Raw genomic sequence first — 27,981 nt, forward strand, 5'->3', positions numbered from 1 at the left:
GTCTTTCATTATGAATTTATTGAGAAGCAAGAAGAGCACATAGCCTAAATACAGAATGATTCACGCATCACTTAAAAGACATTACAGAACAAAAAATTCCAGGTAGACTCCAGAAGACTAGGATGATACAAATCCAGTGACATGACATCGATCACTGGAAAAAAGGCATGTTCATCCCATTTTCTTTTGTTCTGTAGTTATAACAAAAGCTGTGCTAGTGGAATCTCCAGACAGGCTCCAGAGAAGATTTAAGATGTTCAGTTCTGTAATTGCATAATATGTGATATATGTGAAAGTCATCTTCTAGCCTGTGTGAGAAATGGATACCTCCATAACTTACTGCAAAAAGTGTTTAGGCTCTCGCCTGTTCTACCTCATGCTATTTTCATCCTAAGATGAGTGTTGGTATTGGATACTTTCTTTTTACAGCTGTATATATTAGAAGAAAAAAGTAGGCTACAGTGTGCGTTTAGAGATAAAATTACCACTAGACGATCTAGTAACTTCTTGAAAATAGCAAATTTATAAAGGGGAACAGCATGAGAATCACCATGTGAGGATTATTTTCTTCAGAATCATTGTAGCATGCAAGCAGCCTACTTGACTTGAATAGTTTTGGTAGTCTGTAGCTTTCATGAAATCGGTTTGTTGCTAATAATAGTCTAAATAATTTTTCACTGTAAAATCGGCACAAGCGACAATGACGTGATCTTGATTAGTCAGCTTTGCTGAAATAGTGTAATCTCCCTGTATGAGAAAAATGCAAAGCAAGAGATTAGCCCATCATACTATATAACTGCTTAAGTTTCTGACTCCTCTTTTTAGAAACAGAACAATTCTTTTCCCATCAAGTTTCTCCAAAACCTTCCTGCTCCAAATGTTTCAGAGGTGGTAAAGGATGTGCCCATATTTTCTGCCAAAATACTCTCCTCAGGGATATCAGTGCTGACAGCACAAACTGAAAATTAAACAGTGCAAGTGGAATGAAATGTTTTGCTGCATTAAAAAATCCCTTCAAATCTGTAAATTCTCATTATTCTTAGAAACAAGCACAATATGGCCTGAGCTGTTTAGTAACTGGAAAAAGAGGTGGTCAGTTCTCTGGCACTTCTCTTACATGGATCTTGTTGTTCAGTGTTAGTGATATGAATTTTTATAACAGAGTGCTCAGGGGGAAGTGTGTGTATAGATGACTCAATCTATAATGAATTCCTATATAATAAAACAAGAAGTAGTCTGATTTCCAATTGTGTAGTTGAAAGTATGAATTCAGGCTTTGAGGAGAACTTATATCATTACCAAAAAAAAAAAAATCTGAACCTTAAAGAAGCCATGGCTATCTTGTTTGGGTCAAGATGGCTCTCTCCAGCCCCTTGGAGAAGCACTGTACAGGGAGGTGACCAAGGTGGCTTTAACAGATTTGGAAGAAGAGGTGAACTAGATTTATTCACTGTATATTGCTGGCACTGCAGTAATTATTTCTGGGGTTTTTTGTTGGAGCACAGAGGGGAGCAAAATGTAGAGTAGGAGAGGTTGGCAGCAGTGACCTCCTTGCTTTGAACCACAGAATGCTCTTGCCCTGTTTAGAGCCTTTCTGGTTGTGGAGTAGGAGGCATGGCTGAAATGAGTCAAGCTTCTTGGCATTTGCCTTTTACAATGAGATTTTTAAAGCAATACCTGGGTTTGTGTCCTCATAGAGAGGTTCAAGTTAAGAGTAAAATCTAAATTTAGAGAGAGGCCCAATGGCAACATGCTCCTGAGAATAGAGCCTGCTTGTAATTCCTGTGTGGAGTGTGCACACACCCCTCAGGCTTCTCGGATAAGGCTGTTCTTTGCAATGAGCAGAAGATGATTGCTGTATGGAATAATTCCTTTTTGTGGTGTTATTTGCCTGATTGATTAACAAAAGATTGATTAACAAAAGAGGCTTCCTATTCCTTTTCTCACAAGTTTATTAACTCTCTAAAAGCTTATAGTTTAAATCACGGAAGAGACTTCATAATAACTAATTTCCATTGCTTATTAGTGGTTAGATTTCTTTTTTCTCCTTCAGAATAATTTTTGCTTGTGGTGAAAAATGTTATTAAAAGAGGCTTGTGATCAGTCTTGGAGTTTCTGGCTCCAGAAACTAGCTGAAGATTCAGCTAATTTGCCCAGAACTGGAGTTTTACTGGTCTGTGTGCATGTTTCTATGGCTTCTCCTTGGTTTAGAAACCTATTCTTCAGTTTTTCTTGAGGCTTTACTACGTAAGTATGTTAGTAAAGCTGCTCCTGGAGCAGGATGATGATTGATGTGAGCTCAGGCACTCCTGTGTGAGACATCAAAAGGCAGTGCTCAACACAGCCTCTGTAGGTATAGCCTTTAGGGAAGCAGGCTGGTTAGGGCGGGACAACAGCCTGCATAACGGGGGTCCAGCTCCCTGTGTGAAAGCTTTGGGAAAATGAAGGTCCTGGTTGCTGCTATCACCAAAGGAAGATTGAGACATATGAGATGGTAGCACTTAAGGAGGCTTGATCTTCCCAGAAGCCAGCTACCCTTGTTATCACCTCTGCAGGTCTTGGCAAGCTCAGTTCTTTGGGACTCATGTCTTTGTTCTGTATCCCTGTTCTGATCCTGTTTTCTTTTCCTGCCTGGAGCAATCCAATACTGAGCAGATCCCAGACCTCATCTTTGAGCCTCTGACATATATTTTATGTCTGATGCTGAAGAATTGAGAGCTCATGCTGTGCTTCTCCAAGTAAATCTAAGGGGTATTTGACTGACCACCTGAACTCTATGCTTTTTCAGTGGTGACTGTGATCCTTTCTTTGCTACATTCTCAACAAGATGCCTTGATAATCAAAGACTTTGCCTTCTACCCTTCAATCCAGTCTCTTCATTGTATGTCTCTAAAAAATCCTTTGTTATATACTGATCAAATATATCTTCATGCTGTGCCCAGTTAAGAGACTGTTACATTCAGCATTTGAATCTATCTTTTTTTGCAGTGTGATTTGGTTGAGCTTCTAGGAGACTTAGCTGTGTGTGGAGTAAAAAGCATCTGTAATGGATGACCAGGAAATTCAGAGCAGTGTCTAGAGTACTGCCAGTTTTCTCACCTTCCTAAGAAATAATTTTCTTATTTTAAGGCTCCATAAATTCAGAGAAAGTATTCTTAGCCTAATAACTTGTACCTTCAGTTGCCACCTAGAAGACCTTGGTCTCTCTGCCTGACACCATGTATGTACAGTGGAACACTTTAAATTGCAGTAGTTATCTAAAATGCCTTTATAGCCAGAGAGGATGAATGAGCTTCTCTAAATTGTTCAGTTCACTAAAGGCTGAACAAAATTGCAGCCTTGGTCTCTTGGGAGTCCCCTGGAACAACATCTTTTCTTGCTATTTTAAGAGTAAGAGAGGGGGAGCCTACTAAAGAACTCTATGGCTGTCTGACTTAGTGCTGGTACAGACACCTGCTATCCTGAAAAAAACCTTTGTTGCTGGATAGTAGTGCCCCTGTAACTCTTTATAAGCAAAGTCACTTAATTTCATATTGAAGAGGATTATTCATATAAAACACTGTCAGATCCAGTGTGCCAGCTGGGGAAGCCTGGAATGTGCTAGAGTGATTGCTGGTAGTCCTCTGACCATACCTCATCTGGGAAGCCCTTCTGCTTGGGAACTCAGCTGCAACCAACTTACCTGAGGGATTTCTTTGATTCCCAGTGTGACTGGCCCCTCATAATAGAGATGTTCTGGAAAGCAACAATGGTGATGGATGGTTAGACATGCAGCACAGGAAGGAAAAAGCTGATCATAGATGCTTTTTTGGCAATGGCATTTCAAAGTCTCCAGTGACAAGTATTATGGAACTGCAAAATGCTCCATACCCCGTCCTGCAACAGCCCCCTCGGGGGAAATATCAGGATATCTACTGCCTTATGGGGAAAGCAAGGCAGAGCTTGGGCTCAAGGAGCATCTGCAGCCTATGTGAATGGAAAAGGTGGCACATCTTTGCACAACCAGGTGGGAGTATCTATGTCATCACACATCCTGAAAATGAAAGGGGAGGGGGGGACTGCCAGACTCAAGTCCTTTAGTGTGGTGGTGTTCACAGGGGTCTCAGGAAGAGGGAAGAGATGAGGATCTGACTCCATGTTTCAGAAGCTTGATTTATTATTTTATGATATATATTATATTAAAACTATAATAAAATAATAGAAGAATGGATTTCATCAGAAGGCTAGCAAGCAAGAAGAAGAATGATAACAAAAGCTTGTGTCTGACCAAGAGTCCGAGACAGCTGGAATGTGATTGGCTATTAATTAGAAACAACTACATGAGACTAATCAAAGATGCAGCTGTTGCATTCCACGCAGCAGATAATTATTGTTTACATTTTGTTCCTGAGGCCTCTCAGCTTCTCAGGAGAAAAAGTCCTAAGGAAAGGATTTTTCATAAAACATGTCTGTGACACTTTAGCATGAACTATTAAATACCTGCAGCTGCAGCAGTCGAATTGTACTGTTTTGGTAACTTTTAGAAAAACCAATCTGAACTAAGTATTTGTGTAGGTGTGGACTCTTGACTGCTTGCTGAACATGACTTTAAAGTAATAAGAACATGTCTGTCTCTCTGCTGAGGGAGCGTTCAGCAAGAAGTTACGTGAGGTATTAAAGCCATCACAACTGTGTTGGTGACTGGAATAGAGCCTCGTACGAGGCATGCCTGCTCTTGGCTGTTGAAGAAAGGGCAACTTTGGCATTAATGGAGAGAATTAGCAAGCTGTTCTGCAGTTCCTCCTACTTCTTCATAGCTTACTGGGCCAAACTGTGCAGACTTGACTGAAAATAAAACTTGTAGATGTTTCAGTATTTCAGAATTTCTTGCACAACTAGCCCCACACAAGTCATGGAAAAGTCTAAGAACTGTTTAAGGATTCTTTTTTGTAGGTGTCATGAAATATTCCTTACTTTGACAGTGACAGAGGAGTGTTTCATCATGTTTATATGAGTATGTGCTGGCATTTTGATGCTTGTCACTTCTAGAGAGCTTTAGTCTAGTCTCACTGTTGGCTTAAACTGTTTCTTGTGAAAGGCTGCATAAAAGCTCTGTAACATCTTTAGATTGTATGGTCCATCTCACCATGCATGGACTTGGAAAACAGTCCACAAAAGTTTTTCCCACAAATGAGAAATGTTAGTCTTGTAACAAAATTATACGAAACAATCATGACAATAAGATAAACTAGGAAAAGGAGAAACTTGAGATATCACCAGTGTTCTACACCTTTGCATTAGCGAGAACTTTGTTTCATGTAATGCCCTGATGATCCTGGGACGTGGAGAAGATGCAAAACAACTTAGTGTTGCCCTGAAAAACCTAATCCCAAAACAGAGAACAGAATAAGTATGTCTTGGTTTGTCAATCTCAAACTGATCAACTATGCTACAGCAATTGTACTGCACTCAGTCCCCTCTGCATCCCTGGCTAATTCGTGTGGACAGCAAGAAGTCTTGTTGTTTTCAGAGAGCCGTCACCATCACCACTCACTTCTGTGCATGAAGCCATAGCCCAGAAGTCTGACACATCTCCACTGCAGTGAGCAGTGACTCAAAAAATTTTAAAAATACAGTACAGCCCACCTCTTGGTTCACAGCTTTAATAGACTCTAAATGAGAATTAAAGGCACTGAAGACTGCATAATGATGAGTGACTACCCTGGGAGCTGTGTGTGTCAATGTGATCTAAGCCACATTGGGAGCTGCCCCCTCAGGGTGGTGTGGGCCATGCAGTGCTGGGACTCATGCTTTGCGTGTCCTTTTGTTCAGTAGAGAGCCTTGCAGGACTGCCTTTTCTTCAGCCAACTCACAGCCTAGCAAATCTTGGGTGACAGCAGAGGAGGGTGGAGGGGAAACTGGGCTGTGAACAATCACCCAAAGCCCTTCTGCATGGGGACATGGAAGCTTCTCTTGGATCACATGGCTTGTTAGGATCTCATCTAGGCTCTCAGAAAGCCATCCAGAATCTAAAAACATAGATGCAGCATTCAGGATCTGCAAAGCCTGTATTTTAAAATGAAGTAGGTGTCATCAGGCCATAAATTTGCTTCTGAAATGATGGCAATGCTAATCTCTCATCTAGTGTAGGTAGAAGCTATTTTTCCCCACACACTTCACTGTGATAAAGTAACTAGATGAATGCAGTCTCAGGGCTCTGCCTCAGCCCACTCTGAGAAGTTTTCCTTGATTGCTCTGATATGTTGTAGCTATGCCTTTGCTCTGTTATCAAAGAAATCACTGTCATGGGCTGTATTATCTTTTAGGGAGCCTTCAAATGTAGAGCAGCAGGTGCTGCTTGTCCAGTTTGAGGTCCACATGTACTGCTTTATGCTTCAGCTTTACCTTTATTTGGCTCTTTTTAACCAGAGGTCTTGCAGTGGTTCAGCTGAATCATATGGAGGTACTGGAGAAAGTCCAGTGAAAGGCCACTGATATAATTAAGGGACTAGAACATCTCTCCAATGAGGAGGCTGAAGGAGCTGGGAATGTTCAGCCTAGAGAACATTAGGGGACAGCATATCAATGTGTACAAATATCTGAAGTGGGGTTGTAAAAGAGGATGGAGCCAGGCTGTCTCTACTGGTGCCTAGTGGCAGGGCAAAGAGGCAGTGGGCACAAACTAAAACACAGGAGGCTTCACCTGAACATCAGGAAAAACTTTTTTTACTGTGAGGGTGAGTGAGCACTGGCAGAGGTTGCCCAGAGAGGTTGTAGCACATCCATCCTTAGATATATCTAAGAACCTTACCCTGGACATGGTCCTGGGCAACTGGCTGTCAGATGGCCCTGTTTGAACTATGTGGAACTGGATTAGATGACCTTCAAATGACTTTCCAACCTCAACAATTCTGTGATTCTGTAACCAGTCCTTTAGAAAACTCCTGTAACCTTCCTTGCTTCAGTGGGGAGGGGGAAACTATGCTGCTTTGAAAGTATGTCCTTATAGGAAAGCAAGGGCAGCTTTCATTTTCAGCTAGTTGAGACCTGTCAGGAAATACTATGGATTCCTAAATCTGCTGAATTTTATCATTCATATTCACTTTGGACCATGGAAACCTCCTCAGTGGATCAGGCTTTTCAAAGACCATTCAGTGTTCCAGTTGCATGGGGATTTCTACTATAATTCCTGAAGTGTAAACATCCTCCAAGGCTTGAAGGACTGCAGTTTATCACAGCATCCTTATTATGCATTTTTTCTCCACAATTCATACATTTTTACATTCCTCCATTCAAAGAGGATGAACGCATCTGCTGCAGTAAGTATAACTGTCACAAACACTGAGCCTATCTTATTGAAAGAATTCTATGGTCTTCCTAGAGAAAAGCCCAAGTATGGTTGCAAAAAATGCTCACACATTTGGAAGAGCATAAACCATGAGTGCGTTTTTCCAATTAAATAATCCCCTTTTTCTTTTTTTGTCTGCTGGTAACTTATGGTACCTGTCAAGGATGCTGTCATCAGTGATTTGCTTTCAGCCCTTTTTCTTATAGATTTATCTGAAAGTGATTTCTGTAGAACTGCCTAGAAAATATTTCTATTGTACCACTGAATCAAGGTGATACTACTGTATTTTTATACCAGCTTTTCACTCTTGTTTCTACCAAAAGGGACTTAGTCCTTTTTATTGCTAGTGAGCATGCCTTTAATAGTTTCCAGTCTGAGGCAGAGCTTTCAAATGTCTAAGTAAGAACTTCCTGAGGATTACTTCAAATTACTAGTTATCATTTGTCATGAAGATGCCTCTCCTTCCTGACTAAACACCTATAATGAAATTCTCACTCCTCTTTCTCAAATCTTCCCTTCACTGAAAATCTTTATGCATTCTCACACTCTTATACTATATAAAGGCCCTGTACATCTGCACCCACCTCTTCCTTTCTCTATGTTTTAAATATTTTTAGAACTTCAATGCTCCATGTTGGAGTTCTTCTAGGACACAATCTTGCACTGATGCAACTGACACAAGCTTCTGTGGGTGCTATGGATGTAGGAATGATGTGAATAACTGCCAGCTATAGATGTCTAGTTGAGTGGGAAAAAACATATGTAAATACATGGCCAGGTGAGAAAGATTCACTCTCTTACTGGTGAGGAAAAGGTGAGGTGAAGGGGCTAAGCAAGATGGCATTGTGTGTCAGCCCAAAAACCTAGCTTTGTGGTATAGCTGCTTTCTCAGAAACAGCTACCAACATTCTTAATGTGATAGCCAGTCTTTTAATTCATGTTATGTTCCCTACTTTTATTCACAAATGCTGTTTTAGAAACTTGCTCACTGTAACACCTGCTGAAAGGGACAATAATGTAAAAGACTGGAGGTCTGAAGCAAGGTGAGGGTTTCTCTGTGGTCTGGGGTGTGTGCATAAGGAATTGTGCAGGTGCTCTGATGGTGCCTATGTCATTTGAGCCCAAAAGAAAATTTGCAGAGGAGGCAGCTATCTTTTTGTCAGGTGGCTTTGCTTAAGCCTGCAAGCTGTAGTTGGCACATTGCTTAATATTAGCCTGGTAGATCTTCCACTCTGATTTTAGTGATTGCATTGGGAAATGTGTTAAATCTTACGTAACTGTTTTCTTTGGAGGAAATGGGGAATAACCAGCACATTCTACTAAAAAAGAGGAAGGCCTGAGTTCACATTATGCCACAAAGAATTTAGCAATTGTGTTGCAATTGTTCCTAAATAGATAATGGCAAATTTCCTTGCAAATTTTGAGCTAACAACTTCACAACAGACACATAGCTCAAAGAAAAAGATCTTGGAATCCTATTCATGAGCCTGAGTGAGCACTTCCAGACATGACCTTTGGTTAACAAAAATAGTAAATACTATATGATTATGATGAACATGAAATCTCCAGCTATTTTAAGTTTTTCCAGCACAGAGAGTATTTCTAGTCATGAAAAAACTGTAGCATTATAGGAGAGCAAATATAAATAAAGAAAAAAGTAAACTTCCCTCAAATAACTAAGACTTTGCCACATCCGGCTCTTAAAACTCTCTTTTTCTTGTAACTTCTGCTCTGCTTTTCCCCACAAGTAAGTGGATCAACAAAACCTGTAGAAGGATGATGTTCTGTCTAATTTTGGGAGAGGGAGGGGCAGGCAATTTTTGGCCTCCTTATGAAAGGCAAGCAAATTCTGTGTGAAACTACATTTAAACTCAGGTCAGGTCTGGCCAGATGTTGGAAATGTTGCCCATACAACAGGGAAAAAGGGGCTCTCCATGAAAAGCTTCTCTTGAAAGGGCTCTCTGCTCTCCTGTGTCTTAGTAGTCTGCATACTTGGCCATTCACAAGTTGTCCTTCCTGCACAGGCATTAGGTCAGATTTACAGCTGTGCTAATATGGTAAATTTTGCCTGAACTGCCTTAAATTTGTCTTCAGCTCAATTCTCTGTCCTAAAATATGGGGTAGATTCAACTGTCAACTAATAAAGAAATACCCCATTTTCAGTTTGAACCTGAGAAAGTTCACTTTCCCACTGTGACTTAATTACTAAATAAAAACAGCTACTGGATGAGAGGGTGTATATTAAAAAGTGCATGGCAGACGTCTTTGCATTGGAGTAGGGGTACTTCTAAATGAAGATATATAGTATTATTCAAACAACCAACTATGTGTTTATGTCATAATGTACTTCAATTAACAGAAACAATCGCCTATCAGTTTAAGATTAAGAGACTTGGAAACCCCAGGAGGTTTTGGCTTTCTAGCTTAATGAGTGAATAGCAGTTTGTGCTCAGCTCAGGACTGACTCTACTTCTCCTTAATGTATTCAGTAAAGGATGTTATTAAGTACTTCATCAGAATAAGATAGTTTTTCAGTAGGTCTGTGGGTGGGTTTTCTCCTCTTGTAATTCAATACACAATTGAAGAAACTTCTGAATTTAATTTTTTTGTCTATCTGGCTTACATGATTTACATAATTGGTTGCTCATGCAGCATTTCTCTATTATTCTTTGTGATAGTTTTGTGCAGTGTGAAATGTCTTAGTAATTTTCCAGGAACTGTCTTCACAGTAGTGCTGTGCATGGTCTTTAAACTCATGGCCCTTGCACATGAGTTATTGCAGTGTTATCAGCTTGAAGATGTCAGTGACTCAAGGAAAGCAGAGCTTCTGTAACTAGCTGGTGCTCTGACAATCCAAACTGCTCTGTGGCTCTACTTGGTTTTTTATAAAATCAGCCTAAATAGATGATCATGATGTGAGGGGGATTTAAAAATTAATGGATACATGCCTACTGCAGTCCAGAAGCATGACCACAACTCTTCCAGACATGGCACAGCTAACTTCGCACTACCTAGCCTGGGTCGTGGCAGGAAGGGCCTTTAGGTGCCCAGGCTCGCCTGGGCCCAAAGATGCTTGGGGGGGTTTTCTGGGGGCAAGCAATAGCACTCTAAACCAACTAGAGCAAGTCTTTGCCAGCTGGCAGTGTGACTGGCATGAGCTGAATTCGTCTGACTGCTGCACAGGCACATGTTGAACTGAAAGATGCAAACCATAGATGGTAGCAAATAGTATCTTAATCCAAATATCCTTATTCAAGCCTATTTCCTCATAAAGTGATTTAAGAATTGCCTTTAAGGACAGGAGGAGTGACTTGCTTAATAGTGAAGAACATGTTCAGAAATAGTTGTTTATTTGCTCAGCCATTTCTTTTACAGAGCTAGCCTTTATTTTTGTCATACTTCTTGCTCACATGACAAGCACGTGCCTCTAAATACGGCTTATGAACCTCCCTGCTGGTGGATGGGGGGTCACATAACCACAGTTACTTTTAATGGACTTAAATTCCCATGGGTGTGCAATATTCTGTGATTAAAAGTAAAGCAAGCAAACAGGTTGGGGGGAAAAGCAGGCCCTTAAATTAAAATGTCTCTGTCCTACTGCGTTCCTGTCACCATTAACATGCTGGTGAAGTAAACAGAACATTACAATGTATTAGTGCAGTCAACAGCACAGCAGGCACATCCTGCTTGGAGTATTCAGTAGCCATCAAACACTGAGAGTGCCACCTAAATTACCTCCTTTCTTCTTTCCACAGAAAATAAGCTTAGAATGACCCGGCCCACAAAGCGTCTCTCTGTAGGTTAGGACAGTCTTTCCATTTACGATCATGTCCAGCTTGACGTAGAGCTCCTTGATGCTGTGTCCTATACACAAAGAGAGCGAGACCTCAGGGAAAGTGCAAGGATTAACTTTATTTTAAAAAATATTCTATTTTTTCCTCCCTGCTGTTTGAGCCATTAGACATTTTCTCTTCACAGGGGACTCCTGATACATAGAAATCTGTGCTTCAGGAAGAGGTCTCTAGGCCCTTCAAGGTATATGACAGGGGACATAATAGCAGTTCTCTTGAGTGTTAAATAAACTAGGCTCATGACCATTTTCTGACTCTCAGGTCAAGTGGTGTAGCAAATCTCCTGTCCTTACATCTAAACTTTTCTTGTGTTCTTAGCAGAGGGATCATATCCAATGGGCCCCTGGGAACAACGTGTGACCTCAAACTGCTGCCTGGGAAAACAGTAACTGGCCTGAGCCAAACCTGTGCCAGGGACCAGCACAGCAGCTTGGCAGTTCTAGGAGGTTACCTCCTTGTACCTGGCTTGCTGACGCAGGCAGAGCCAATGAGGCTACTGGATTTAGATGGAGGTCCTGTGCTCTGACTTATTTGCAAATGTCTGTAGTGTGATTTTTTTTCAGGCTTGTTTACCTTTTCAGCCCCCTGAAAACTGATGCTCCCTGGACAAATAACCTGCATGTCTGACAGGAAGGGAGACATTTTGCATGCAAGGAAGCGTTCCCAGGAGCTAAAAGACACTTGGCGCACAAATTTATTTTCAACACCAAGAGCATACAGCAGCTCTTTCATATTTATGCTCTGGTAGTACAGGATCTAGATGAGCTTGGGGCTCAGGTCGGCTAGATGTGGCTTTCCCGTGAAAAAATCACAAAGCAAGCAATGGCTAATATTAGTGTGCACCCAGTTTTACCTTTTATGGCTAATCAGTCAAGTGCTGAAGGATGTAATTTCAGCTAGTGCAGGTGGCAAACTGATGGTGTGACTGCTGCCTCAGGCCAGGACTTTCCCAGAACACTTCTCTGTACACCCAGGAGGGACAGAGGGGTATCCCCACGTTGCTCTGTGGGAGTCCATTCAGACCCCTACCTGCAAGGGTCACAGCCTTGGAAATTTGGTGAGGTACTGACATAAGAATGTGTGAGAGTCAGCAAGACTCTCCCCAGAAGACTTAGCTATGAGGATAATGTGCTCTAGAGCAGCCCCCCCTTGGCTCTCCATGTGTACAAATGAAGAGCAGGAGCGGAATAGGGGCTGAAAGCTGATATGACTTCTTTAGGGTGAGAGATGTAGTCTGAGGCCAAGCTGATAACAGAAGTGACATTTTTGTAACCCTGCACGGGTTTTGAAATTTCTAAGAAATGAAGCCGATTCATATTTTATAGGAGATTGTCAGCCTTGCTTGCTTCTTAATACCATCACTCACACATGAATTACCTATGTACAGCATGAGAAAATAGCAATTCACTTACCTAGGACTGTTGCAGCTCTGATGTTAAAGGTGTGGGTTGCAATATCAGGACAATGGTCAATGCTGAGAGCAAAATCTTGCTGGGGATCTGTTTGAAGATGCAAAGTAGGGGGTTACAAGTCGTACTTTAATGAGATACTTTATTGAGACTGTATGTATAATATATAAAATATAGAAATGTTATAAAAAACAAATTACATATTTCTTACAAGTTCTCCAAGAAGTGCTTAGAGCTCCCATACCCTGCATTCAATAGCTACTTGAGTCCTTCCTGCCCCTTCAGTCTAAAGTGCACTCAGGTGCTCACCTGTGTGAGGTTAGAATCTATTGTGTGGGAAAATTAACCAAGCTCAAAGAAGGAAAGTTCCCCACAATGGTGGATAGCCAATACTTATTCAATGATGAAATCTCAGCACAACTGCTTTTCCCAGACTCTGCATATTGCCATTCATTCCTCAGCACTGAGGAGCAATTGGTTATGAAGATGTTTATTAATTAATTTGCTTCACAATATGGCTTGGTGAAGCTGATTTGGAAACTGAATTCTGCAGTGGGATGAAAAGTCCAAAACTGAAAATGAAATTGTGTTAACTGAGATACTGCAGCAGTTTTTTTCTGGGTCCATCATCCTGTGATATTTCTAAGCCAGAAAATATTCTACATTTCTCCTTTTCTGTGAGATTTCAGCAGAGCTGTGGGACCAAAGGAAGCCCTTTGACTGATAATTATCATGAACGTGATTCTTTCCAATTCCTGCAGTATCCCTTTCTCTGCAAAAAGCTCTAAAACTCTTGTAAAAGCATAATTGTTTTCCTACTTCCACCCTCTTCCTTGATAGCCTCCATGAGACTTGATGCTGTGCCTGAAGGCTTGCTGACATGTCACTCTCTGGTGACAGGCAGCAGCAACCACTGACAGCTCAGCTGCCACAACCAATAGAATTTGCAATTGTTTTCCAAAGCTGTGGCAGGAGGGGAAAGATTTGGCCAATTTGGAAAAATACCTTGAGCCTCAAACTTGCTTTAGGCATAGTTTTGTCCCTCATTATGGCTTTCCAGCCAGCCTGTTCATCCAACGTAGTTCTCTGTGGAAAAAAGAGAAGCAACTGTGGCATGTACAGAAGCAGCCATAGGCTCCTTGGTTTACTCAGATCTGGTAGTGATAAATATAGACTTGGGAACTGAGTTCTCTTTTTAAGTTATTGTTGCTTGAACTAATCTTCTCACTGAGTTGAAAATAACAGGTTGGGAGAATTTTCCTTAGATGCTGTGGTGAAACTTGAGTCACAAGTGTCCGCTGTGAGGCTGAGCCAGCATCCCCACAGTCTAACCCTGTTTTAGCAGCAGTGCCCCACAGCTATAGCAGCTGGCAATCAGCAAGCCTGTGTGACCAAAACCTGATTGCTTAGAGGAGATCACAGAATGAATGAAAGTGTTGAGAGGACCTGGAGGGCTCTAACTAAGCCAGGCTTTGTGAGCCCACAGACTATCAGTGTGAGCTAACAGCCGAGCCCTAAATTTGGGTAAGTTAAAATGACTGTTCAAAGGAGGGAGATAAAAAGAACTGATATTTCTAAAGCTCTGTGTCCTTGTGCTGGATTTTGTCCTCCACACCACTAAAGCAGTCTCTGCAGTTGCATAATCTGCTTGGGACAAAAAATTAGTGCCTGCAGTTGTTTATCAAGTGTGGCCACAGTCAGAGGGCTGTCTTTCCTCTTTTTTCTTATTCCTGTCAGTTCCAGCTTTGTTTTTGCAGCTTCAGAAGCTGTTGGAATCGGTTAGGAGAGCAGTTTCCTGCTCCAGCTGGAAAGCATGTCAAACTTCTCTTTTCTCCAGGGCCGTTACTCCTGCTTCCCCTCTGGTTTCTACCATCTTTCAGGGCTTGGCTTCCGCATTCCTCTGGACTTCTGCTAGAGCCCCTCTTGTTTCTGTTTTGTGTGTGGTGTGATGATAAGGTTCAGGAAGCAGCTGCTCAGATTCAGAGCAATTTGGGCATTGATGCCTACAAATAGTGCTGGTTGTCGAGTTACTAAAATTGTTGGGTCTGCAGTTTCAAGAGGGAGTTATGGTCTAACATGGCAGTAGAACATACATAATGTCCTTTTCTTTTCAAAGAGACTAGGCTGTACTTTAATGAACAAACTAAATTGTGGTGTTAGGGCTAGAATTTGAACTTTTAGTTTAAAATTTCTCAGCATTGAGTGGAAAGGGTATGTTCATGAAACCAAGATTTTTTTGAAAGCTTCTTACAATCACCCTGATCTCAGGGTAATTTTAGTTTGGATGTCTGCTTATTTCTATGGGTTCAGCTCCTTTGACAGATGATACATTTCGTAGTGCATTGTAGCCATGGATGTCTTTTACTGCCCTGTTTGTGATGCAGCATAGGATCCTGGCATATCCAGGAGGTGCTGTTTGGTCCTCAAAGAAGAGAGTGTGGAAGCACTCACATGAGGAATTCCAGAAAAATTTGTGAATTGGAGCACTTGAATTCTTGAATTTTCTGTTGTTACTCTGTTGCTGACAAATGTAAAATTTTCCACTGCTAAAAGAACCCAAATTAATTTTTTGACCATCCCTGTGGAAATTCCTGCTCAGAATTAGCATCCAATTTTGCAATCTTAGATACTGTGGCATATATGGGGACCTCCTGCTGAAATCAATTGAAAGAATGGCTGTGTTGCTAAAGCTATGGTGCCAGGGAGTCTGGATTCCCAAACAAATAGGGAGAAACGTTGCTACTATAACAAAATTTATGAAACTTGTGGGTTTTAGCTGCTTGACAAGTGGAGAAATCTGTAAATTCAGCTGGGCTTTATGCACTAAGGGATTGTGCCATCCCCCTCTTTCCTTAAATCGTGAGGAGTGCCTCCTGTGGCCAAGGCAACTCAAGGCAATTGCCGTTTTTGTTTTTCTTAGATGTACAACTGTGAGTCACTGTGTGTCTCCTATGGAGGTTTAATACTTATTCTTCCGTGTTTGCTTCAATCTGAAGTGAGCTGGTTAGACTGAAAAAAATACATGTTATGTCTTTCACATGTGCAGAGCAATAACATTTACTGTTAAATCTCTAAAATACGTGGGGCTGCCCTTCAGCCTTTCGCTTCCCTGCAACATTTCATGGTGCACAGTACTGTATGTTCCCAGACTTCCCTCCACCTACTCCCTTCAATCTGCTCCCTCTCCCATAATTAAAGCTAGAAACTCTTTAACTGGTTGCAGAATTTTGCTTTTCCAGTTCAGCTTTGATAAATCACCAACACTCATAATGTTGTTGGAAATTTTGCAAACATATTGAGGTTTATCAGTGAAAATCTGCTTACTGAGGGGGAAAAGGACATTTTTTTGTGTATCTAGTGAGAAGGACTTAGGCTGCAACATATTTACAGCTAGCATGAAAAGTGTCTGGAAGGAGAATTTTGACTCAAGTTTCTCTCTAGGCAATACTAAATTTTGGGCAACTGCTCTGGGAACGAGAAAGCCTTTGGCTTTGTGAACCATCCATGCACTCCAAGATTTTCCAGACCTGTTATTTGAACCTGATGCTGTGCCTGAGGCTGAGCTCCCAACTGTATCTAGCACTGAATGTCCAGCTTTCGCTGAAGACTGACTTCTGTAGTACAATCCTGCTTTGTGAGAGGTGAATTTGGGTTGTACCTGGCATCTTGCTACCAAACACCCCTGACACGGCTTAGTGCCAGCTGCGCCCGTGCATCCCACCACCTATTTCACCCTTACCCAAGTACCCTGGTGAAGATTTGTTCCTATATTGATTTGGGATGAGGTTTTCCACATGCACTGGCACCACAGTGCAAGATTTCAGCCTGACTTACTATTTGAGGGGCTCACAGTGATGGGTTTGGCTGGGTTTCTCTTAGGAGACTGAGCAGGTGTGTGTAGTACAGCCTAGAAGCTCAGATGAGTTCCTGAACTTTTCTTTCTAGAGCTTTTCCCCCCTGCTTGAGTTCTTGGTAGAAGGTTCATAGGTAGATTAGCTCGGACATATTTACAGCAGTGTAACCTCAGTGACAAGGACAACAGGTGGGAAGTGCCTTTTGTGCCCTGGTTACTGCAGTTGTGGGGCCAGTGGCTCCTGCCCCTGCTGCACATGGGTGTGCACAAAGGCACAGGGCTGTGAGCTGGGGCTGCCTTTACAGCCTCCTGGGAGGGGATCTCCAGAGCACAGGATGAAGTGGACAGCTGGGAATGATAATATGCTAACCCACTGTGGCAATGTCCTTCAGACCCTGTGCTGCTACATTACTAACTGGGCATTACAGAAACTGCATGGCCAGATGGGAAGCACCTGTTCTAGGAATTTTGCTGTGCTGGTGTACAACAGCCTCTGTCTTTTATTCTTCTCTCTCCCTTCCCCCCTCTTCCCCCTTCCCCCCTCTTCTCCCTTCCCCCCCCAATATTTTTTACGATCCTGTACTGATTTTCCTCTCTTCTGAATCTGCTCTAAAATCACATTGTTTCCATATGAGCATGAAAATCAGTCATATGAGTGAATAGCAGCAGCAAGCAGAGGAACTTTGCTTGTAAAAGTCCACATCTGTAAGCCCTGGAGGGGTAAGAAGACCCTCCAAACTGGTTAGCTTTGGGTGTTTCAAAATAATACTTTTAGGAGCAGATAAGCCACAGAATGGAATGAAATAGCACAACTGCACTTGGCGAGGGTCAGGTAAGGACAAGCTGGTGCTAGAGGAGATGGAAATTAGCACAAGGAAGAAACATTTAGCAATTACCCAATACTCCTTACCTTCAAAGCTCCTAATAAAATTAAATCATTAGTCTTTACAACATTCAAGATGATGAAAGGAGAGGGAAAGAATGAGGAACTGTTTGGGATTTCAGACTTTATGTATTCGTTCAACAATTTCCCTTTAATGTCTATTTAAATAAATTAACCTGAATGCTCAAGGTTATATTTGACACTGGAATCTACTTATGGGCTACTGAGGAAGAAGCATCAGGTGAATTAGCAGCTCTCTGGTTATGCATCTGCATTTCCCTGAGCACCTTCTGTTTAATGAACTTCCATTTAGGCCTGCCTTCACTGCATGCCACTGCCACCTCCAGATGTGACTGGGAAGGGCAGAGGGACCCTCTCTTCAGAGAAAAGCAGAATAAATTGTGAGACTCACACTGGCTGTGTCTACTTTATCATCAGAATACTTCATCCTAAGACATTTGACTTAGCCATGACCAGCTCCAGGCTCTTGCCTAACTCAGACTGGAACTCTGGCCTAGTTCAGTTCAGTCACTCTGGCCTCATTTGCAGAAGTCACTGTATGTTTCATCACCTGAACTTTTCTGGCTCGCTTAGGCAACATAGAGGAGAAGGAATAGAGAAGATTACAGTTTGTGTATCCTTAATGTCCTGGGGTTACAGACTGTGGGAGTTCCCCTTTGCAAACAGTACTATCAACTTGTGGTTTCTGAGGTTGCTTAAACCCAAACCTCCAAAGCTTTTGGAGATGTCCAATGGAGTGAATAACTCTGCTTCCTCTCTGATAAAACCTACATGGCTGTAGAGGGAAGCCTGAAGATTTGGTTTCAGTATAATCTATAAACTAAAAAAGCCCAGGACACTAGCAAAAGCAACTTAAAATGTAACTTTAAAAAAAAAAAAAGTTTATACAAGTTAAATAATTTCCAATCCTCTCCCAAGAATACTGAACACTGGTAATGCATAGAGCATGTATATATTTCTTGGTTAGATTGAGGCACAGGCATTACTGGCTGATGCCTGTGACCTTAGTTTCGGAGCAAGGTGATTTCAGTGCCTTACAAAGTCAGTTTAAATAAAAGACAAAGATTTTGTCTTTTGATATTTCAAATAAAACTCTTTGGGAAGTATAAATGAAGTCCAAATGTACAAATATTAAGAAACAGTAACTTAGAAGGCTTCTCCAAATGTCAGGTGGAGAGGAGAGGAAGAGATTTTCTGGCAGCAGGCTGATGCGATGAGGTGGAGGGAAGCCCCTGTGAAGACAGAAGATATAAGGGGCTCTCTGCCTGTGCAGGGCCGTGTTTGGGGATGGGGGTGTCACTGGCATGCATCAAGCAGCCTTGTCAAAGACATGCCCTGAGTTTCCCTGCCTTTTCCTGCCTGAACCACCTTTCCTGTGAGCAAGCTTGTTAGAGCTGTTGGCTGAGGCTTGAGGGGAGGCTCGGTATCTGAAGGCTCTTTCCTTGCTTTTGCCAGAGGTGGTATTTCGGAAAGGGGAGTTTCTGTGCTTTGTGTGGTATGACAAAGCTTTATCCAAGCCTGTTTAAGAGGACAAAACTGAAAGATGCAGGCTTTGAGAGATAGCACATATAGATCTGTACTTGATAATCCTGATTTGTCCTAGTTAGCTTGAGAGAGAAAGGCAGGCAGGGCAGGCTTCAACTACAGCAGTGTAACAAGAAAATACTGCATTAATCTGGGCCCAGCAGGGACTGTATTAGAGAGAGAAAGTCTTTGTTCTTCTGTTGGTAAGAAAACACCATGCACTGGATGAATAAAATGCTTACAGTAACTGCCTGTATTCCTAATCAGAGCTGTCTCTTCCCTCTTCAATGTGTTGGCTTTTTTTTTTAATAATTTTTTCATAGTGCCCTACTTGAGACTGAGGTCTCTGGACATCAGTGCTTGCCAGAATGACTGGGGATTCACAACAGACTTTCAGGGTTGTGTCAGAAATAGAACCAAACATTGCTGGAAACCGCCCTGCTGTCAGACACATGCCATGCTCTGAGAGAGCAGCTACACCGCTGATTATACAGAACAGTAATCAGCAGCACATAAATGGGCTAAATGTTCCCATTTTCCCATGATGGGTTTAAATCCACTACAGGAGCATGGCAGTAAGCTACAGTTGGAATGGCACGCTCCCTCTGCTGAGGAAACTAGCTGGGTTCCCACCTGCCTGATCACTGCTGGATCATTTGACAGGAGCCATCCATCTTCAGGTGAAGAGGAAACTGAAACATTGAAATAATTTGTGGTAGTTTTCAAAATGCTAGCTTTTGGTAACTAGAAGCTCTCCTGAGCCTAAAAGCAGCATCTGGAACAGACCAAAGAGTTTCGATTTGGTATGTGGTGAATCTGTAAAGGGCATTTGGCATCTTGTCCCTGGTGGCCACTGCTTCTCCCTAGTTTTAGGTTGCCTCCTTAAAGTTGGTTCAGTGACACCAACACACAATAATGCTGATGTAGTTTTTTCATTTTGAGGTGTTAATTTTTCTTAGAATACTTTGGATGTTTTTCCCAATGGATATTAAATTGCTGTGAGCGTCTGATCTCCTGTCTCTATTTTCTTTGCTAAACTGTAAGCATAGTAGGGTCCAGATATATTTTGAGGCCTTGATGACAGCTTTCGATGAGATGATGTGGCAATGTCAAGAAAGCGTAGCAATGCTTTATTGCTTGGAGGCTTACAAAGGAAGCTTTGCGTAGGAGCACTCATCATCAGCTGTGGTTTGTTTTTGCTCCTGACTTTATGCAGCCTTTTGATAATTTCTGCTTTATGTAATACAGGAGCTAAGCTCAAATTTTACCAAATTGTTAAAATGGCTGTGACTCACCTATTCAGTGTATTAGAGTGCTCCCTCCATAGGCTCAGATTCAGTATCCAATAGCAAATGACAATATTTCCTTACCCACAGTATTTCTTGACTGCTGTGTAATATACCATTTTTTAGGTATGTCTCTCCTATATTTTTCCAAAGGATAGAACATAATTGTCTATGGCTTGCCTTCTGAACTGTTACCACCTATTCTTACATTTACGTGAGTGACTCAGTGGCTACAGCAACCAAAGACCTGGCAAAAGTGAGTAGGTGAAAAACATGCCAACCAGTTTAGATTTATCAGCTGGAGATAAGCAGGAGAGGCTGTCTGTGCTTAACATAAACAACCCTCTTGCAGTCCATGGTGCAGGACCTTAATTGATTTGGTGAAGAATTTGGCTCTGTGAGGAAACCACTGAGAACTAAATTAGATGGGAGAATTTAAATCCTGGTGGGAGAAGTTCAGCTGAGGTTAATTCTCTCCACTACTAGTCTCACTGAAAGCATTAATATTGATTTTACTGAAAGATTTAAAGTCTAGGTACTGAATCTAATGTTTTTTGCCAGAGTACCTTGGAGATATGAAATTGTCTCCTGCTCCTCAATGTCATTTACATTTTAAAATTTACTAAGTACTCTCCTCACCTGAAAGAAGGGTAAAATGATGTTCAGAATCACCTCAAGAGTTCACATAGAAAAAAGAAAGTTTAAATCCTCTAATGAGATGTGGAGAATGAAATAGATGGGATAGTTTTAATTCATGGAGGGACAAAAATTTTAAAAAAAGATTTGCATGCACACTCATAACTATGCTACCTTGATTCTGATGATAGTTTCAGTTTGTTAGGATCTGGTGCCAGAAATATACATGTACACATCTGGTCTTCCCCTTGGAATAAGTAAGTTATACCAGATGAATTCAACAGCAAAGCTATGACAGTAAGATGGCTTGGACAGAGTAAACACACAAAAATTGTTTTCAAGTGGAATTCTTAAGTTCTTTGATTGTTTGCCCATTAGCAATCTATGCAACAAAAAATCAGAGGGGAGTTGGTGTCGTGTAGCTTTAAATAATTTAGAAGCAGAAGCAATTGCTGGAGACTGTTTGAGGGAAATAAATAAATAAGTCCAAGAGAAGCATCTGGCTCAATCTGTCTGCCAAAAATCCAAAGAATAATGGAAAAAGAACCTCTTTTTACCAAGTGTCTGGAAGAATTTTTTGCCCTGAAGTGTCATGAGTGAGAACTTTTTGCAGACCTTACTTTCCCAGCTGAAGCTATCAGATTACTTACATCCTTTAAGTAAATAATATAAGTGTGTGGTCAGGGAGGGAAAAGGACTAGTTAGACTGGTTGACATAGAGAACAGAAGGTGATATGCTGTAAAATTAGTGCCAATTTAACAGTACTGTTTACAAGTTGATACTGATGAATGAGCAGGTGTATTTTTAAAAATACACCTGATGTTACTGTTGCATTTTTAAAAAAGGAACAAGTGGAATTTAAGAAAAATAGTATCTTTGGTCTCTCAGTATGAAGGAGAAAGTATAATGAGTGTGTGAGGGGGACCCTAGTAAGCCTGAAACTCTTCAGGAAGGACTGACAAATCATCAGGAAATTGTGAGCTAATTGATCTCTGTCTCCACTTGTTTTATTTTAAGCACTGAAAAGTTCCCTCAATACAGAGTTTAACAGGAGCATGTCTGTAATGTACTGTCTGACCAGAGTGGGTTCTACACCCTGTTGAGTTCGAAGGGGCCATTTTAACAGAGATCCAAATCTGAGCTCAGACATTTAAAGAAAAGCCATACAAATGAGAGTTCCTCTATCTACGAATGCAATTTAATGCAAGTGTGTACTGAAGTGGGCAGTGCTACTCTCTCCTATTGTGCCACTGGAGGCCAGAGAAAAGGTTTATATAAATGACACTGCTTCAAGTGTGACATAGAACTGTGCAAGCATACATGGAGCTCATTGGACATAAGTTCAGCATGACTTTCCTCTGTTTTGGAAGAGGCATTGTCATGTAAAAATAATTTCCTAGATGACCAGCTTGCCCTGGCTCTTTGTCTAGCAGAAGACATGAATTATAGCAAACGTTTACCCACATCCCTATATAAGTTTTATTATTTTAAAATTTGTAGATATACAGATATAAATCTTATGAAGGGTGCAGCAAATTTCATATTTAATTCAGAAGGTTGAAAGGAATACTGATTGTTTGCTCCTTCTCCTGAAACTTTAATGGCTATTAACCTTGCTTCAGATGAAAAACAGAAGAAAAAGAAAACAAAATCAGATATGAATTGGGAAAAAATGTTTGTCTATATTTAAAAATCTCATGTGGTCTAAGCAGTGTTTTATATAGTCTTGGGAATATTTCTGAAGATGTCATCTTTGAATATTACTGCTTTGGCTCTTCTGAAGAGCTCCCTGAAATTCCCTGTTATTTATTCCAGTGCACAGAAAACAGAGTCCTTAATGGTTGATGGTGTCCATACCCTTTTTTAGAACCTTGTGTCTTATCTGCACTGTAAAGAAACCTACAGTTTTAGGCAGTGGGCAGCTCTAAGATCTCCCAGGTCCTAATCTAAATAATTTAATTAAATAATTAGCAAGCTTGCTGGTCGAAACAAAAGCAGGCATTCTGAAGCACTAAAGTGTTAATACAGGCCCACCTAACATTTCAAGAAAGAGCTGTAAAAATAGTTGGAAAATATTTTTTGTATGTCTGCAGGAGCAATCACCTGCTTTCCCTTATGAAGGGGGTCCCATTTGAACATGATATATTAAGAATGTTTTCATGGCTAATTAAGACAATTAGGCTTTACATGAATGATCTAGAAGCAGGTGCTGGTAGACGTGTTAGGGAGTTATGTTCTGTTGTCTCTGACTGCATTGCACTTTGCACTTCCAAGTGGATGCCTATTACTCAAAAAACACTGGAATCTGCCCAGGGCAATTTGTTACCATTGCCTACCTGCCCTTCCCTTCCCAGACAATTGCCTTTTATAATGTAGCTAGAAAGATCAAAAGCATTATTACAGTGAAATTAAAAGGGGTAGAAATTGGCCATTTATGTAGCAGGTTCTTTTCATGTCTGTGCATAGACTTGCCAATTACTGTTCTCTTTTCTCAGTCAGAGATGTTAACCTGTGCTGCTTTTATCTCAGGATCTCTGCCCAGGTTTCTAAAGTGATTTGTGGTCATTTGAGATCTTCCTTCATTTTTGTCACTTGTTCCTGGGAGGAAGAGTGGCCCTAATAGGAAATGTCTTGCTATTTATAGGTTGTCTCAGTGTTATGTCTCCTGTGGTTACATAGAGGAGGCAGCACACAGTCTATTTACTCTACTTTTAGACCACCTGCCCCTCAGCTTGATTTTCTTACCACGGACTTGCTGCTGAGATTTTTTTGTCTGATTTCTTCTTTACGGTTGCATTATACGGATCACTAGGATCTTGTCTAGCCCCTTCTTTTGATGCATGACTTGGAGACCTGGTTACAGAACATTTAGTCTGATGTGGCTGAGTGGGAATGGGGATGCTTTCTATAGGATCCAGAGCATGGCCTGAGGCTGGGGGCCTGATGCATGTCTGCTATAGGAGCAAGATGCATCATGCTATCGGAGCAAGATGCAGCTAGAACAATTGCTTGTGACCAGCAATTGCAACTTACTCCTGGGTATGGGAGATGGCTTCACTTTCTCAGTTATCCATCTAAATTTCTCTGTTGCATTAATCACAGTTATATTAGCCCATATTTTTGAATTTAGTCAGATTTTTACTGCATTATAGGAGAGGATCTGATAAACAGCAAAGCAAAAATGGGTACTTGGCTCCTCTTTAAATGCTCAAACTGAATTCTAATAATTTGTTGAGAGAGGACATTATGCTCTAGAAACAAATTGTGAAGTACTTGATAAAAAAAATCTTTTAACATCTTTATATTTTACTTGATTCAATCCTAATTCCCTAATAGCATCCTAGAGTCTATAGTAACAACATTAGAGGTGAAATCCTCACCCTCTTGTAGCCAACAGGCAATCCTTTACCCAAGATTTTGTACTTGTTACTTCACTGTGTCTCCTGTTATCCCCCAAATGGGACATCCTCTGATACCTTTGGTGGAGCAGGAAATACCAAAGGGATTTCTCAGACTGGAGGGACATATGGGGCAGTATTCCCCTGAAATAGCTAAAGAGTGTGGGAAGTTGCCTAATATCAACTCTGTGGTTGCTGCCATTATAAATTTGTAATGGGAAGGTTTGATGGGAAAGGGTCTTGTCAAACACTGACAAGTCTGTGTCCTCCTGGGTGAGAACAATTGGCAGGACACATGGAAAATGGAGTTATGTTCTGCCCATCTAGTTATGGCTTACAGTGAAATGAAGTAGGGAGAAAGCTCCCCTTCTCCTGAAAGGGTGATCAGCACCTTGTGCACCACTGTGAGCTTGCCAGTGAGCTCAGTAAGGACAGGGTCTTCTCTGAAGCAGATGTGGGCTAGTGTACTTGGATTGATCCTCCTGACCTGTAGATTGTGGGGCTTGACCCCAAGCACCTTAAATTCTTCTTTATGCAAACTGCTGGATTATGAACTGCATCAGCAGCAAAGCAGATGGTGTATCCTGGGCTGATGCTGCACATGTGATAGCCTCTGGAAAAAGGCAAGGCAGGACATTGTGATGGCACTTGTGAGTTGCCTGAACTTTAATCTGACAGAGCAGTAAGGGAGAATAGAACCTGACTTCAAACAAGGAATCTTATTTAATTCTTGCATTGTTTCTACATCTATGTAATCTTTTCATCTCCCATAGCTGTACCCAGGAGAACAGAAGACCACTAAGTGGTGGGACCTGACCTTTATGATCTCGGGCTCGTGCTTCTCAAGCTGTGAATTCCCCCTGAATGAATGTACCTCTTATCTTTCTGTTCATGGCAAACCAAAGGAAGTGACAAATGACTCTAAACAAATGCATATTGTTAGCTAGGCCAGTGATGTGCACAGTAAGAAGCAACATTGAACTGGCACATGCCAGCAGACAAATTCATCATACTTTGAATTCACTCAGAGTGTAGCCTATGCCTCTGTGTCAAGGCATCTCATGCTGACTGAGACCTGTTGAGGGAACAGAACTCACTTGCGCAATAGATTTTTACTAATATGAAGGCAACACTAAAGTCTGTATTCAATATCTAATTAAATATTTTCTTAATGCATTACACCCATTTATAGAAGTGAAGCCTGACTTTAGTCCCCTGGGAGCAGGCCAGTAAAGAATAGCATTACAAATATTTATTTACTTCCCTTGTCCCTCACTGGCTTTATTTTAATGGGTGTGCAAAAACGCATGAAAGCTACAGGCGAGGAAAAGCCCCCGGGAAAACCCTTTGTAACTGGATGAATTGGAAAAACAAACTCTAGGGTGCTCATTTGCCATGAATCGCTTTTCAAATCACGTGCGGAAAATGAATGAGGCGTCTGTGAATCTAATTCCCTTTGTCCCAGTTGTAAAGTAGATCAGCACAATAGGCGAGGCACACGGCCAGCAAAGCAAGAGGTGAAAAGCAGGCACCATTCAGTGAATTCATTTTCAGTCAATTCCAGTGTTGCTTGCTCCTTTTCTTCTCTACAGATTTAAAGAACAAACAAAACCCTGTGATCCCTGGGAAATGCCTCTGGTAAGGGCTGCTGCTGAAGTCTCACTAAGCACAGTGGCAATGGCAGAGAACATGAATCCTTCCCACTGTCACACTGGGTCCCTTGTCATTCCTAGTGGGAGGACAGAAAGCACGTCACCACAGCCTCATCGCACATTAGGAAAGCAGCAGATCAGTGCATTGAAGAGCCTGTTTCATCCCAAGGGTAAAAAAGGTAAAGACCTAGGGTCTTCCTATATATTTTTTAACCTAACTTCAAGATAAAGATCTTAGTCATCTCTTTCATGCTAAACTGGGTTTTTCACAGCGGTTTATTATTCTGAATTAAGTTACATTATTTCCTCTTTATTATCTTCTAAATACAGTTGGGTTTATGTGTGTGTGAACCAAAACCAGCTGTACTTGAAACATGAAAAATATTTTAGATCTGAAACCCAGTGGAAGTTTGGGAGTGTAACCCTTCCATTCACTGCCTGGCTTTATAAGCATCTCTCACTGCATATAGGAACAACTCTGCTGAGCAGCTGAAAGGAAAATGGAAATGTAAAAAAATCTCACCGCAGCTTTTGTAATATATTTCCAGGTTGTCCTCTTTGCAGACTGTGTGCGTAGGCCACTGTGTGCTGGCATTGATGTAAAGCAGGACTAAGATGAAAAGAAGAGCATTTGATGTCTTCATGGTGGTGGTGGTAGTTTGCAGGATCACTTCTGTCTCTTGCTAACACTCTGGAGGGAGGTGTTCCTTCCTTTCTCCAAGGGACGTGGGACTTACAACATCCGTGCCTGCAAAAGGGTTAAGTGAGCCAGTGCAGCCTCAGCTTCCCACAATGCGGTATAAATAAGAGGCTAATCAGAATTGGAGGGTGTTATTTCCGTGTACTTCGACTTCTGCTTTCTGCTTGGTGTTCAACTAATGACAAATGAGCTAATCACACCTACTCACTGCCCAGCATAGTCCTGCCTTGGTGCCTGCTGGAACAATGCAGCAATGTGTTTATTTCTGCTCTTGCTGCCAGTTTCTTCTCTTGAAGTCAAAGCATTTGGGACAAAACTTCAAACAGACTTATTTTGCAGCCTTCTGGCTGAAAAAAAGTTGCAATCCAAATTGCCCCATCTTAATCACACAAAGTCAGCCCAAATTTTGGAAGATGAACAGTTTGGTCTCTATGTTTTTCCTAGTAACAAATCTGTCGTCTGGAGAGAAGGGAGGTGTGTCTGATAAAGCTGACACCACATAAGCAAGACTTGAAACTTTTGGGAATGAATTCTTTCTGCTTGACTATGCTAAATCCTTCATTTACATTGATTTTGTTCAGTGGTTTTTTGGGAATATACAATTTAGCAGTGTACCCAATCGGATAAACCTAAACTTAATTTTTTCCTCCTCTCTGTCTGGTTACTTAATGGCCCTCTAGTGAAAATGTACATTTGTTATTTGCACTAGCTCTTTTAAAGCTGTGCTTTATGCAGAAATTAGTGGCTGGTGCAGATGGCAGGGAAGGAGTAAGGGAAGGAGGGAGAATTCCTTCATCTCCAGTAAAATTCCCTGATTCAGTTTTAAGATCCAGGGCTGGAATAGAATTTCAAACTGCAGTTGCCAGAAAGGTCTTTTTCTGGACAGAGCACCAACTGGAAAAATGCTACAAGCTGAATTCAACCCTAAAGCAAATGTCTGCAATAGTCTTCTCTGAGCTCAAGACAAGGAGAAATTGGCTCTGTAGTATAACAGAGTTGGGTAAAAGATCACTTTGGCCATTTCAGTCTTTCTTGCTCTGAAGGCTGTAAGTATCATTTGCTCTGCCACTAAGTAAAGCTGAACAGGGGAAAACTTATGTTGTTTAGTAAACAGGAAAGCACCTAACAAGATAATTATGAAATAATGCTAAATGGTAGGGCTATTCTTCAGGCAAAATTCTGGCCTCAATGAAGGTAATAAAAGTAATCCCACAGATTAAAGAGACAGCCAAGATTTCAACCATGATGTATTAAATTTAAAAGCCAATTCAGTGCAATCCTAGAGACCTTGCTTTAAATAATGAGGCTCAAGCTTGCTTCATATTTTTGGATGCTATCATAATGGTAAATTTTCTGTCCAGGGCCAGAGTGAGAATCCAGGCAACTGTCCTTAGGCATGGAACATATATGAGTCACATAATGAGATCTGAATTACAGATC

At 41.3% G+C, this 27,981-nt stretch overlaps 1 protein-coding gene across 1 annotated transcript; it reads right to left on the reverse strand.

Moving 5' to 3' along the window:
- On the reverse strand, positions 1 to 26,727 carry LY86 (lymphocyte antigen 86). Its single transcript, XM_054631875.2, has 5 exons — positions 26,365 to 26,727; positions 12,591 to 12,677; positions 11,063 to 11,191; positions 3,683 to 3,735; positions 1 to 747 (listed from the first exon to the last, which is right to left on the reverse strand). The coding sequence occupies exons 1-5, from the start codon at positions 26,483 to 26,485 to the stop codon at positions 652 to 654; spliced, it is 486 nt and encodes a 161-aa protein (XP_054487850.1). The 5' UTR covers positions 26,486 to 26,727; the 3' UTR covers positions 1 to 651.
- Between the last annotated feature and the right edge of the window lie 1,254 nt (positions 26,728 to 27,981).

Source organism: Agelaius phoeniceus, chromosome 1 (assembly GCF_051311805.1).
Source record: "Agelaius phoeniceus isolate bAgePho1 chromosome 1, bAgePho1.hap1, whole genome shotgun sequence".
Lineage (NCBI taxonomy): Eukaryota > Metazoa > Chordata > Aves > Passeriformes > Icteridae > Agelaius > Agelaius phoeniceus.